Source organism: Chanodichthys erythropterus, chromosome 18 (genome assembly GCF_024489055.1).
Source record: "Chanodichthys erythropterus isolate Z2021 chromosome 18, ASM2448905v1, whole genome shotgun sequence".
Classification (NCBI taxonomy): Eukaryota; Metazoa; Chordata; class Actinopteri; order Cypriniformes; family Xenocyprididae; genus Chanodichthys; species Chanodichthys erythropterus.
The window spans coordinates 7,373,403-7,388,615 of NC_090238.1; the positions used below are offsets into that span (position 1 = coordinate 7,373,403).

Here is a 15,213-nt window from a genome sequence, read left to right on the forward strand (position 1 = left end):
ATAACATTAAAATAAGTATTCTTTTTTTAACTATGCACATTACAATATCAGGGTAGACATACTGTATGCTTCTACTAATTACTTCTTAAGCTCAAAATAGAAACTTTACTTGTGGCATTTCTATGCCAAACACACAAATCTATTTCTATGAACAGACACTCTTGCACTGGTTCTTATGTAAACCCCACTGTTGAACAATCAACTTTACAAGGGTGTGAAACATTTAGTAACACAGTGCTAATACTTACTTAAAACATTAAACAAGCCATTGATATACAGTTCACTGTGGTTAGAAATTATTAATGCATAATATTAGGCCACATTTGTGGCTGACGATGAAATTATTGTCATAATTTACATGTATCAATGAGAAATGCCACATTTATAATTGTTATTATTCATCCTATTTCAATGAAACACATTCACGCAACAAATCCATTGACACGCATCTAAACCACTGTATCTGGCTGCCAATGTCTGAACTCCACAATCATATTCATAGCACCAATAGCTCCTCCTGTGATTATAGCTTATGTAATATGCAAAGAGGTATGTTCATTGTCCAGGACATTGTTCTTTATTGGAGTATACTACTGAATACCCGTATACTACCTTACAATTCCCGATTTGGCTGAGGGAGCTGAGAGGTTTACGATACTATTGCCTTTAATGCTTGTCTTGAATATCAGAAGATGAGCTGATATCCGCCGACGGGTCTGATGACAGACCAGGTTTCATGATGAGGCCTTGGTTAAACCTTGATGATGCTAACGGAGGATGATGTCCTTTGGAACTACAAAAGAGTAAAAAAATGGTCAGAGATTAGAAAAAAAAAAAAAAAAAAATTAATGAAATGCTGAGGCAAGAATTTCTTTATAGTTGAACTGCACTAACAATAATAGGCCTACTATACTGCATTACTATTTTTACAGTATTCAGTATGTGAATTTTTCATAACACTTTACAAATAAGATTACATATTAATATAGCATTTAACAATCTTAGTTCATTTCTACATTTACTAATACATTATTCAAATTTAAAGTTTTATCTGTTAATATTATTCAGTGGACCTGAGCTGACATGAACCAACAATGAAACGTATTTTAGTATTTTATTATATGTACTGTGTACAAATGTATTGTAACAAATTGAATAGTTAGTTAAAGGGTTAGTTCACCCAAAAATCAAAATTCTGTCATAAATAACTCACCCTCATGTCGTTCCAAACACGCAAGTTTTTCATATTCGAAACACAAGTGAAGATATTCTGAAAGAAATCTGATCACCACTTTCACGCTTCAAAAAGATATGGTAAATGGAATTGAGAACAATAAGGTTTGTTCTCGTGTGTTACACAGCACGTTTGAGCTTCTGCAAGAACCAATGAGGTTTGTTCTTACGCATCAAGCAAATACGGTTAAGCTTCTGTTTATGTTTGCTGATCAATGTTTATATGAACTTTTTGAAGTGGTAGTTGTGTAGCTGTCAATGGAGGGACAGAAATCTCTCAAATTTCATTCAAATGTCTTCAGTTGTGTTTCGAATATAAACAAAAGTCTTGTGGGTTTGTAATGACATGAGGGTGAGTAAATTATGACAATTTTTTTTTACATGTTTGCGTGACCCTTTAAGCCGGGCACACATTTAAAGATTAGCTAAAACATTCTAAGACTGAGCTCAACACACAGCGATTGTTTCCTTCGTCTAAAGCACATTTAAATGCACGTGGAATTTGAACACCGACTGTATTTGCAGACTGGTCACGTTTGAGCGCGATCAGTCATTCGTATCAGTTTGCATTCATAATCGGCCTTACAATCGTTAAGTGTGTGCGCTGCTTAAGTTTAATGCATTATTTAATGCATGGGCGTAGCTTGCGACTAAAAAAATGCTACGATATTGTTTTACAAATTAATAATTTTTCAACTTGAAAGTAAATATGCATTTTATGTAGGCATTTTAATACATTTTAAATTATTTGTAAATAAATAGAAACAATCAAACTTTCTAACATCCCCAATTTTAGGGAGTGATTGTGAATATGGTTTACTATAGAAAATGTGATTAAAATGGTGATTGACCAAAGCAACTGGCCTGGTCTGAATGTCACAATATTATAGACTTGATGAATGTTTTATTCATCAAGACCTTCCCCCAGCCCCACCAGTTAAAACTTAATATTAAAGTTGTTTTTTTTAGACAGGTGAGAAACTGTTTGGATAGCTTTATCGACAAAAAACTAATCATTGTTAGATCTCAATACGGTTAGTCATATTGTTTGAATCTCTTGTTTTTTTGATTTATCACAAGTAATATGTTTGTACTCAGAGACAATGCTATTTTGTCACGTGGCTAACATAGCAGAATCAGAAAGAGCTTTATTTGTAGTAATTCAGCACTTGCGGTTGTTTCATTAGAATGAAATAAAATGATTTTAAGTTATCAAACGTAACCGTAACAAAGTTCGGGGAAGGAGGAGGTGGAAACGGCAAATGTTAAATGTAACTTTAATCATAAAATAAACAAAGCCAAAGGAGCAGCAGTGGCTGACTGAGGCATAAGCATAATAAAAACTCCATGGAGCTTGAGACCGCTCCCACGGCTCTCGGCCCCACTCTGCTTCATACCACAGTAAAGTTAATAAAACTTGAATGTATTATCTCATCCATTAACATGATTTCTGCCTGATTGCCGTTGGATTGCTTTCCATCAGCTACAGAGGTGAAGATGACAACTCCCAGGATTCCGCACTCATTCACGTCATCATCAAGCTACTCCTTTATTATTGTTCTGAATAAACGACCTGGCGAAATTAACATACAGTGCCTTTAAGGTGTGGTATAATATCTCTATATGACTTATTTGATCAGGCTACTAAGAGTAAAGACATAGTATTTACATAACACTGAATTAAATGCATAATTTTATCTGAATAATATTTGCTGAATGCATACAAATGGGTAACACTTTGAAAAAAAAAAAACATTATCCAACTCTTAACATACAAGCTAATTAAACAATTTGTAAATTACAGTGGCATTGAATAAAGAACTCACTATTTTTACAGTATATAGGCTATTAATATATTACCAATTTAGACACTTCAATGTATAAGCTTTGAATTAACTATAAACTAATAGGTTGCAAATTATTTGTTAGTACTTCATTACTATATACTTATTATAAAGTGTTATTAAAAAAATATACTCTATACTTATATGCTACCATTCAAAAGTTTGGGGTCAGTAGGTAACTTTGAACAGTAGTATAGATCGGTGGTTCCCAAACTTAAGTGACCCCACAACCCCATCAATAAGGCTCAAGTACCCCTTCATCAACACTAAACCAAAGAATCAATGTTGTGGGTAAAAAAGACTGGACAAAATACACATTTAAAATTTTAATATTTTAAATACAACTTGATGAAAAACCAAACACTTATTTAAAAATAAAAAATACATGAAACTACCACTGTAACCAGTAGGTGGCAGCAGAGGAGCACTTATGACCAGTTTCTAATAGTTTTTTTTCCACACCTTTTGCTTTTTAATTTATATTTAGACATTATAAAACCACTATTTAAAAAAAAAAAAAAAAAAAAAAAAAAACAATTTTATCAAAGTTTAACACTTTTTAAAACTCTGAAGTAGAAAAAGTCACAAAGTCTCATGATAAACAACTTCTTCAAATTGCCAATGAATTATACAGAAAGGGAGCAACAAGCTTTCTCTATATCAATCACTGGAGCTGTCAGTTCAGCGCAAGGTCACCGATTTTGGCACAATTTGCGAAACTCGCGTTTTAATCAATGAATCTAACTAAATAAAACGAATAAATCTCTCATTTACAATGCATCTATGCTTTGTTATAATGGGTTAGTTTTGTCAGCATGTAGGACTTACAACCGGTAACTTAAACACACCTGATTGGCCATTACTTTCAATAGACATGCCTGTGACAATACTAAACGCTGCAAAATCAGATTGTAAATGGACACATTTTCAGTGACTAATGCGCCAGGTTGTGGTAATGCTGGGGCGACTGACTGCGTTCCTGGCATGCCTATATGCAGAACAAACCAAACAAGTTTAAATCTTTTTGCGCACCCCCCTGCAAGGGCGTAGATTTGGTTTCAACTTTGGGGGGGTTGAACGTTGGTATGGTTGTATTGTATTGGCTTTGAATATTGCCACCCCCACAAACTATGCCCCTGCCCCCCTGGAACCTGTTTACATACCCCCTAGGGTACACGCACCCCCGGTTGGAAATCACTGGTGTAGATAATGCAGTATTTCACTGGAAACCAACCAGTCAGGGTTCTAGAAAAATTTCCAGATGAAAACCCCAAAGGAATGACAACTAGCCCAATTTCCCCCTGTCCAATAACAGTTGACAGCTGCGGGATTCCCATAATGGGCCTTAAAATAAAGGTTTTGATTTTGTTTATTCCATGTTTTGAATCTTATTTAGATGATTTTAGCTAGACATGTTTATATGTGCAATATTTAATTATTCAATCTGTATTTTCTTTCTCTTCAGTACTTTTAAATCTTCTTTTACTCTGTCTTTGAATAATAAATTTAAAATGTAAGCTATGAATATGAATGACACGGTCACAAAGTGATAAGCAGACATAGCCTTCCATAAAAGACAAGTCAAATTTTGGGTTTTTATAGCGCTTTTCTACAATACATTGTTTCAAAGCAGCTTTACAGAAAATCATGATGTTCATGATGCCTTATAGTCGTATTTAGCAGATTCAAGATTTAGCAGATTTAAATGCTTTGTATATAAGAGAGTTTTTGTGTTAAGTGAGAGTGTTTGTGTTTTGTGGATGGAACTGAAATAAATACTTTGAATGTTGCGATCCTATTGGACTTTTGATAGCAACCTGAATCGTAACAAAGCACTGTTTGCCAGAGGACAACTGGCCCCCCGACTAAGCCTGGTTTCTCCCAAGGTTTTTTTTCTCTCCATTTTAACAACCATTTGCCACTTGTTTGCCACCTGATGTCACCTGTTGGAGTTTGGGTTCCTTGCTGCTGTTGCCTTTGGCTTGCCTAGTTGGGAACACTTGACATTTGATATTCAACAGTGCTTTGATCTGCCTGCATTGACACCATTTTCTTTAAGAGCTGCTGTGCAGCCAAAATGATGTACCAGTTATCAATGTAAAGCTGCTTTGACAGAATCTACATTGTAAAAAGCGTTATATAAATAAAGGTGACTTGACTTGACTTGAAACACATTGTCTGTGTACTTCCCAAATTCTTTAACATCATAGATTGTATACATCTTCACATCTAAACATTTGGCGCCGCAGTACATTATATAAGTAGCCAAAAAAAAAAAAGCAACCGCAGCTCTGTAAATTGTCCCATGACTGCATTTTCAAAATAGCCCAACTGTGAAAAACCGCGACCCTGGCAACACTGACCACAGTGAAAGCCACAGTGTTGGTCAGTGGTGAAGGTCTCACCTTGCTGCCCAGCAGGCCTCCGTTATGGTACTCTGGAGTACTTTGGCCAGACAGCGGCTTGCTTTTCTCTTTACTGTGGTTGTTGGAATCGTTGTCTTTGATGATATCATACTGCTTACAGAAGAGCACAATCACCGCTGCAGCAAGACAGAGATCAGTTTGATTACGGGGACGCAGATCTGATATGTTTAATTAAAACAAAACACTATCTTCCATCTGGATATCACAATTGAGTTTGAAAGGACAAAAGTTTTCTTAAGGTCACTGTAAAAAACAAATACAAAGCAATACTTAGGAAAATATTTCACTGATGCCAAATTGTAACATTTAAATGCAGAACAGAGAGTTTAAAATATTGCTATAGGTTTGAAACTCTGTATTAAAAACTTTTTCTAACCCTGTAAAGCCCGTTTCATATTTGAAACACAAAAAGGCCTCTAAATTAAAAGCATGGACAGAACTTTGCTGATTTTTATAAATTCAACAAGAATAGGTGTGGATCTCATTGATTTAACACTATAAACTACAAACAGAATTTCATCTTACTGTACTCTTTGGCCATATAAATATCAGCAACTGCACCAAATTGCATATTTTTGCTTTTTTTTTTTTTCTCCAGTTTGAGCCTCTGAATAATATTGAGATGTTTTTCCTTCAAAGTATGAGCTCCATATTCTTGTATTATGTATAATAGATGTATTAGGCTTTACAGGGTTAAGTGGAGGGACAAATGATTTCCTTTGGTAAATAATATCACAAATGTCATTGCAACCAGAATATTTTTAACATGATTATAATTATATTATATTATTATACTTTACCTGCCCACATTAGTAGTACAGTCATAATGATTAGTATCTCTCCTGTCTGAAGGTGTCTGGAAATGTCTAAACCCTCAACCGCAGGGTCATCTGATCAGGTAAACAAGACAACAACATGTTAGAGGATTTAATAGATCATTGAGGAAATTTTAGAATTAATGATGTTATTTATTAACAAACTTGTGAAATTATTTAGAACAGTGGTTCCCAACTACATTCCTGGAGGCCCCCCACTACTTGTTTTCCATGTCTCCTTTATCAAACACACCTGATTCAGCTCATTAGTAGAGACTGCAAGACCTGAAATGGGTGTGTCAGACAAAGGAGAGATACAAAATATGCAGTTTTGGGGGGCCTCCAGGAACGTGGTTGGGAACTACTGATTTAGAAAGTTTTGTGGCTTTTAGTTGGTCATGAAAACTCTGGGAGTGTTTGGTATGGTAATGGATATGACAATGTTGATATGTTTGGTCTTGGTGGAATAGATCTGCTACACTGCTGCAGAGCAAGTAAAGGACTTGCTACTGCCAATACATACACAACACACTGATGTGAGCAAGTAAGACATGCTGCTACTGTACAATATAGCATACATTAATTACCCGTAGCAGATCTATACAGGTGGAGCTGGGGAAGGGTTTCTGTAAATGCGCTGCAACTGCTACAGCAAATGCTGACCAAGTATTTGAAGGTTGAGCAGTGAGCTCACTAGCTACTGTTACAGCAGGAGCTGACAGGGGCGGACTGGCCATCTGGAGCACTGTGAGTTTTCCTAGTGGGCTGCTGTACAATGTGGGCCAGCCGATTGCTACGTAAATATATATAAAGAATTAAGTTTATGTAACCTATCCTTCCAGGATCACTACGGAGTCGTGAACCACACTCCGGAGCAGAAGGGGGTGGTAATGCACCGGTAAGCAGGATGCCAACCGCCGTATAACAGTAAAGAAGAAAAAGAAGCGGAGTCATGAACGCGAATAAAGTCATAGTTTTTGTTGTTTTTGGACCAAAATGTATTTTCGATGCTTCAAAATGTCGCAGATGTCCTAATCGCCAAAAACAACTACGGCGACAGATGAAAGGGTTCAATGGACTGGATTCTGGAAGAGAAGACAATGCTGAATAAAGTCGTAGTTTTTGTTATTTTTGGACCAAAATTTTTTTCGATGCTTCAACAAATTCTAACTGACCCTCTGATGTTACATGGACTACTTTGATGATGTTTTTATTACCTTTCTGGACATGGACAGTCTACCGTACAAACACTTTCAATAGAGGGACAGAAAGCTCTCAGACTAAATCTAAAATTTCTTAAACTGTGTTCCGAAGATCTGGAGGTCTTACAGGTTTGGAACGACATGAGGGTGAACTAACCCTTTAAGTAGTTTTGAAACCAGTACTTTTACACTTTTACTTGAGTAAAAAGCTTGAGTTGATACTTCAACTTCTACAGAAGTATTTTTAAACTCTATTATCTATACTTCTACTTGAGTAATGAATGTGAATACTTTTGACACCAGTGGGTAAATCCAAGCGGCAACCTTCTGTTCTTTCTTTTGAAGCCAACATGGAAGTGACTTAAACTGCAATTCATCATTTGGCCACTAGAGACAGGATCCAAAAGGGAGTCAATACCATAGATCACCCATATTAATATGCCCAACTTTACAGCAGAAAAAAAAAAAAAAAAATGTTTACAGCATGGTACAAAAAGTGGTTTTGGTCTATATAGCTAATTTTACCCTTCATGACAACTGTGAGGGGGTATTTTTTTTTTATAACTCATCTGTTTAAATTAAGACTTAAAGTTCTGCATAATTAAGGGCATGAGTGACAGGTGGATTGCTGCTGCTGTCACCACTAGCCGTTTTTCTGCTATCTGTCAGCCATCACGTAACCTCAGCTAATTCCAGCCACTGAACTTGGCATCGGAAGATAAACAGAATGTCTTGTCGGATCGTCTTGGCATTGGCTAAAAGTTGTGTCTGTCTACTACAGTGGCAATGTCTGGAAAATATGGCTCTCAAGACACCACAAAATCTGACAGCACTGTCTGTTTGGACATTATAACTAAACTGCTGTACTATTTTGAAAAACATACTTTGGATGCAGGCTCATTTGTTTGTGAGAATCTAATGTATCCGTTGTATACAGTTTTACAACATTAACGGTTCTCAGATTGCATTATTAGCTAAATATTACATATATAGCTAAATATACACACTGGTGGTCAAAACTTTGAAATAATTAAGACTCTTTAAAGGTGCCCTAGAATTAAATTTAATTTACCTTGGCATAGTTGAATAACAAGAGTTCAGTACATGGAAATGACATATAGTGAGTCTCAAACTCCATTGTTTCCTCCTTATATAAATCTTATTTGTTTAAAAGACCTTCGAAGAACAGGCAAATCTCAACATAACACCGACTGTTACGTAACAGTCAGGATCATTAATATGTATGCCCCCAATATTTGCATATACCAGCTCATGTTCAAGGCATTACACAAGGGCAGCCAGTATTAACGTCTGGATCTGTGCACAGCTGAATCATCAGACTAGATAAGCAAGCAAGAACATTGAGAAAAATGGCGGATGGAGTGATAACTGACATGATCCATGATATTATGATATTTTTAGTGATATTTGTAAACTGTCTTTCTAAATGTTTTGTTACCATGTTGCTAATGTACTGTTAAATGTGGTTAAAGTTACCCTCGTTTATTACTGTATTCACGGAGACAAGAGCCGTCATTATTTTCATTATTAAACACTTGCAGTCTGTATAATTCATAAACACAACTTCATTCTTTATAAATCTCTCCAACAGTGTAGCATTAGCCGTTAGCCAGGGAGCACCATCAAACTCATTCAGAATCAAATGTAAACATCCAAATAAATACAATACTCACATAATCCGATGTATGCATGCAGCATGCATGACGAACACTTTGTAAAGAGTCGAGAGCTCGGGAGGGGGTGGAGAGCGCGAGCAATTAAAGGGGCCGCAGCCTGAATCGGTGCATTTCTAATTATGCCCCAAAATAGGCAGTTAAAAAAAATTATAAAAAAAAATAAAAATCTATGGGGTATTTTGAGCTGAAACTTCACAGACACATTCAGGGGACACCTTAGACTTATATTTCATCTTGTAAAAAAATGTTCGATGGCACCTTTAAAATGTTTTTGAAAGAAGGTGGCTGGATTTGATCAAAATAAAAACACTAATATTATGAAATATTACATTTTAAAATAACTGTTTTGCATTTATTTTGCATTATAATTTATTCCTGTGATCAAAGCTGAATTTTCAGCATCATTACTCCAGTCTTCAGTGTCACATGATCCTTCAGAAATCATTCTAATATGCTGATTTGCTGCTTAATTATCATCATTTATTATTTGTGCTCAATTATTAATAATGTTTCTTGTTATTATTAGTGCCAATGTCAAGTTCATTGTCGTATTTAGACTCATGCTTTAAACACCAGTCATGCTGGAGGCATTCCCCATAGTGCCATCTAGGGGCTGCAGTGTGAGTTCCCATTCAAAAGGGAGAAATTCTTCAAAATTATTTACTATATGCCATGTACACCAGGAAAAACAAATTATAAATGTAAAGAAGTAGAAGTATGCCAGTCATTTATTAATGTTAATGATTAGCATTTCAATTAAAAAATAAATTGCATTTATATTTCTTTATTGTATTATATTTTTATGTTAGCAAGTGGTGCTCTGTGCATAATGAGCTGGTAGGTTTATGGTATAGAGTGTTGTTGGACCGGGTGTAGCGGGCCATTCAGTGCCTGAATGTCCAGGGCAACGTTTTAGCCCCAGTCCGCCCCTGAGAACTATGAATGATGTGATTACAAGCAGATTGAGTTAAGGACTCAATCAGCTTGTGCCTTCTGGAGTTTCATGACAGAACTTTGTATGTCTATGAGCTTTGAGCTCATCGTATGCTAAAAAAAAAAAAAAAAAAAAACACCACCTTCAAAAAAAAGTTGAAAAATAAAACAAAGATTATTGGATTGTTATACAAGAAAATAACATTTCAGTCTTTTTACCTCAAATTTTTAAGTTTGTGTATTATTAGTAAAATTTACTAGCAATTTATATACCATTTTTTTTATTGGTGTAAATGATGACAAAAAGTACTTAAATACTTTGTGAAATACTTTCACTTCAGAATAAATCCACAAAAAACATGAAATGTGCATTATTAAATGAATGACATTGTACAAATGCTTATCCAACAGGCATGTTTACCTTGATCCATCATGGTGGATTGAAAATGTTCAGACTTTTTAAGCGTCCTGAAGTGAATCTTTTTGCTGGCCAGACTCTCTCCATACAGTCCGACGGACTGGACCTGGATAATATAGTCTGTGTCTTCATCCAGATCCCAAAGTATACAAGCATGACTGGTCGTGTTCACCTCACGAATGAAACGCTGCATCAACCCGTCCTGACGCTAAAACACATGCACATACACATGTTTAAAGATTCAGCAGAAGCTAAATATATTGCAGCTATTAAAATGTCAGACTTTGTTTTAATGAATTGTAATAATGCCCGTAGGGCTGCATCTCATAGTAATAACTTTGTTTGACCTGCTGTGAGATGGCAAAGCCAATTACGGTCTCTCCCTCCGGAATATTCCAGGACACGGTGGCCGAATCCGCCCGCAGGTGAGTAACAGAGACATTGACAGGAGCAGCAGGGCGGTCTGTAAAAACACAAGTCACCAGCATGAATCATTTCTTAGCACAACCCTCTGCTGCACTCAAACATATACAACTTAAATACTGAAATATTCAATAAAAGATTCAGGCTCCATGAATGTCACATTCAGAAAGATTATATTAAACACGTTACTGTTGTATGCAAAAGAATGATGTTTGCAAGGTATTTTGAGATGCTCTGTAGTATTTATAGATTCATTCGGTCTCCGCTTCCCCAAGCCGTCCAAGGACCAATTTGACTCTGACTCAATGAAGAACTACAATAATGCAGTTCATAAATATGCAACACTTCTGTATTCAGCTGATTCACTCTGCTGGGACATTATGCAAATTAATTCCAATTTTAAATCTTTTTAAATGGGACAAGCGTGACTCAGTTGGTCAAAATTACTGACAATCCACAGTGCTTCACCAAATATCTGATTTTATGTGTCGGGGTGAAAAATCTGTTCAACAGAAAAAGGACATGCGATAAGTTTTGTGTTTTAACCAACACCCAAAAACATATTCTTAATATAAAAATGAAAGTCTAGAGAATTTAAAGACAAATGCATTGTGAATACATGCCTTTAATCACGTTTTTGCTGAATTGGGACTTTGTAAACATTGTAAACCCTACATCATGACTTTCTGCTACAATATAACTAACTGCAAATATGCTTTGATACTATTTGTATTGTGAAAAGCACTATACAAATATATATGCCTTGTCTTGACAATCATATATCTTTGACTCAGATATATTAGAAATGTGCTACAGTCATTACTTAAGTCTGAATCAACCTGATGTTGCCAATAAACAGTGATGCTGTAAAGGTCAGATAAGGTAGAAATAACTCCTGCACATTCATTTTATAGGTGTATATAAAATCAAAAAAGAACATTATATTGCACAAAAAGACCACACACAGACACAAAAAATGACAGAAAAATGGGGAAAACAGAACAAGACTTGTTTACTGCAATTTGCAGTGTATATCACATACATGTTTAATCTTTGGCATTTTGCGGATATCCAATAATGTCATATTATGTCAGACTTTAACCTGTATCCCTGTGAACCATCAGCTTTTATACTATAAGTCCATGCACATCCAATGGTACAGACATCTTTATTGTCTTAAGTATGCTTTTGAAGCAAAGCTCATGCATATATTGGCATATATTACTTCAAGAGGTATAGATCAAATACAATTAAATTACTAAGATGACCTACTTGTGCATTTAAAAAAAAAAAAAAAAAAAAAAAAAATCTATATTGCTAATGTTACATCCAGGAGCAAAAAAAACAAAAACAAAAAAAAAACAACAACAACATATTAACATCTATTAAATACTTTTTTTGTTAATATGCACATTAAACATTTTCAGTTTGAAAAAACAGGTTTAAAAAGTGCATAGATTATAAATGCAAATATACACTTAAAAATAGAAAGAAAAAAAAAGCTCAAAATGCCATAAGAGAGCCATACTATAACAGCAGTACACTAAACCCAATCTTACATTTCAAAGCTAAACACCCCCGTGTAAATAATTTAGTCCCCAATAATACCACGACTACTGGCCTGGCAGGCCAATTCAGCCAGTGTTTTAGGATCAAACACATTCACAGAGCTCAGCAAGAAAGCAAACATTGCGTCAGAGGGATGAGTAACCGCACTCATCCTTTTATCTTGTTATTTGCCAAGAAAAGAGAAATTCAGCTCAATGTAATGTGCGAATGGTCAATGCTTCATGAACATACATCAAACTAGAAACCAATCTCTTTCTGGTAAGATTGTCTAATTAACAATAAATGCATTGAGAGAGCTGCCAGTATTTCAATTAACTGTGAAGTTTGATGTAAGGTTTGGCAGCAGCAGCACTTTAAATGACTTTTAGTGCATCGAAGGGTGTGCAAAATGAGATCTTCAATGACTGTAATCTATTAGTTTTAAGAAACAAATATCATAGATGAATCAAATCATTTTTAATACAAGAAAGCAGTAGTTAAAGACGTTATCCCCCTGTAAGAACATACAATACATCATTCTTACCTATTGCACTGGCACTTAAATGTCATGATTTGACATGCTCTAGCACAGGTCATTCTCTCAGCATTGGCCCATTAAATCAAAAACAACGACTAACAGGGTAAAAGGCAATTTCCTTAATGTCTTCCTCCGCTGGCTCGGGAAGGGAAAAAAAAAAACACTGAAAAGGATTATATAACAGCACGCTTATAGACTGTAGTCATGATCAACACATCAACGCACAAGTATAGAGAGATACACGCTGCGTTTGATCTTTATTATCATCATGCTGTAGGACATTCATTTGACAGAAGGAAAATAAGTTTACTTACTCGCCCCTGCAAAGCAGATGTGGCATCCAAACAGAGACAGAACAAGGCTCATAAAAGTGACTAGGTGAATCATATCTTCCTCAAGAGTTATTCCAGATGAGTGACGCCAATTTCCAAGGAAAAGTAACCTGAAGTTAACATCACTCCAACTATGACATGATACGCATTTTCTTTGCAACACTGATACGCTGTAATGACGAAGATGATGATAAACAATCTAAGCCAGTAGCATCTTCTTTACCATCCTCGCAGTCTGATATCCAATGCACCTCAATCTATTGCCATCCGAATCCGCATCAGCTGGAAAGCGCGAGTGAGACGCTTCCTTTTGCGATTATGTTCAGTGATTTGAGAGCTAAAGAAACCACACTTTTGATGTCCTTTCATCGATACCACAACGGAACTCGCGGATCGTCAGCCTCGCCACCAGTTACATGCTCGTCTACTGTAACGCGTAAGCGCGCATGGCGTCCATCACAAAGCTCGCGTTCGCCTTTCTCACTTTATGCGCTCGTGTAAGACGCTTTAAGAATACCAATACATCAGCAGCGCTGCATCGTCGGCACATGACCCACAGGTGGCCAGTCACTGATTGATTCTCAGCAGTCACTCATTCACCTTCTATAGCCGCATGACGCACGAACCTGCACCGGGATGAATGCAGTAAAAACACCCTCACCCGCTTTGTTAGACGCGATTTACGACGCCATTCAAACTTGCCCATCGATAGACCATGGCAAACATTAAGATGAGGAGAATCTCACATAGAATAGAACCCAGAACTCTGAGCAGAACAGAGTTTTGACTTTATATAGTCTAAACTGAAGCAATAATAACAAACCATTCAATATACTTGAAAATTTTCACATCGGATGTATAAATAGAATAGAATTCAATATTACAGAATAGAAATGATCAATAATGGTGGGTCAAAAAGGAATTCTTTTAAGAATTCACAAGAATTTTAGATAGAACAGAATATGTGGACAAAAATATAAATAAAAATAAAATAAAAATGGCTGGGTATATAGGTATTTAGCTGATTTCCTCTGCTGGGCCTAAGAAAATTATGCAAATTAATTCCAATTAAACGTGACTTAGTTGGTCAAAATTAGTGACAATCCACAGTGATTTCATAAATCTAATTTTATGTGTTTGACAGAAAAAGTGCACTCAGTACAGTAGGTTTTGTTTTTAAACCAACATCCAACAACATATTCTTAAAGACCCCATGAAATCAAACTTGAAGTTTTGTAGCTTTTAGCATGAATATGGTAGCCTTGCTGTTATATATAAGCTAGTTTGCTCCAAAACAATGACAAAATTCAGATTTAGAAAATATAACCAAATTCAAAACTTACAGGGCCCTATTTTAACGTTCTAAGCACATGGTCTAAAGCGCATGGCGCAGGTGCACTTAGGGCATGTCCGAATTCACCTAGCTAGTTTAAGTATGGGGAAAATGGTGGACGCGCCTGGCGCATGGTCTAAAAGGGTTGTCCCTATTCTATTAATGAGTCATGGGTGTGTTTTGGGCGTAACATGCAATAAACCTATCATCTCCCATTCCCTTTAAAAGATTCGCTATTTACATGGCGGAATTTGCAAGTGGAAAAACTGAATGCTTCTCTAGCGAGGAAACGGATCTGCCAATATATGCATGAGCTTTGGTTAGAAAGCATACTTAAGCACATGGGCACGAGCAGACCATCTACAGGACAAGCTGGATTTATCTTTATTCACACAATAATAATCTTTTGCAATGTAATCCCAAAAAACATCTCTCTCTCTCTCTCTCTCTATATATATATATATATATATA

At 35.9% G+C, this 15,213-nt stretch overlaps 1 protein-coding gene across 2 annotated transcripts; it reads right to left on the bottom strand.

Annotated features, from left to right (window-relative positions):
* Window positions 1-531: 531 nt before the first annotated feature.
* Window positions 532-13,969, bottom strand: fndc4b (fibronectin type III domain containing 4b). Of its 2 annotated transcripts, XM_067368289.1 has the most exons (6): window positions 13,392-13,969; window positions 10,916-11,031; window positions 10,572-10,776; window positions 6,304-6,393; window positions 5,483-5,619; window positions 532-793 (listed from the first exon to the last, which is right to left on the bottom strand). In XM_067368289.1, exons 1-6 carry the CDS (start codon window positions 13,462-13,464, stop codon window positions 752-754), a joined length of 663 nt encoding a protein of 220 aa, XP_067224390.1. In that variant the 5' UTR covers window positions 13,465-13,969; the 3' UTR covers window positions 532-751. The 2 variants fall into 2 exon arrangements, with proteins under 2 accessions (XP_067224390.1, XP_067224389.1); XM_067368288.1 differs by lacking the exon at window positions 532-793 and having other exon boundaries at window positions 3,503-5,619.
* Window positions 13,970-15,213: the final 1,244 nt, after the last annotated feature.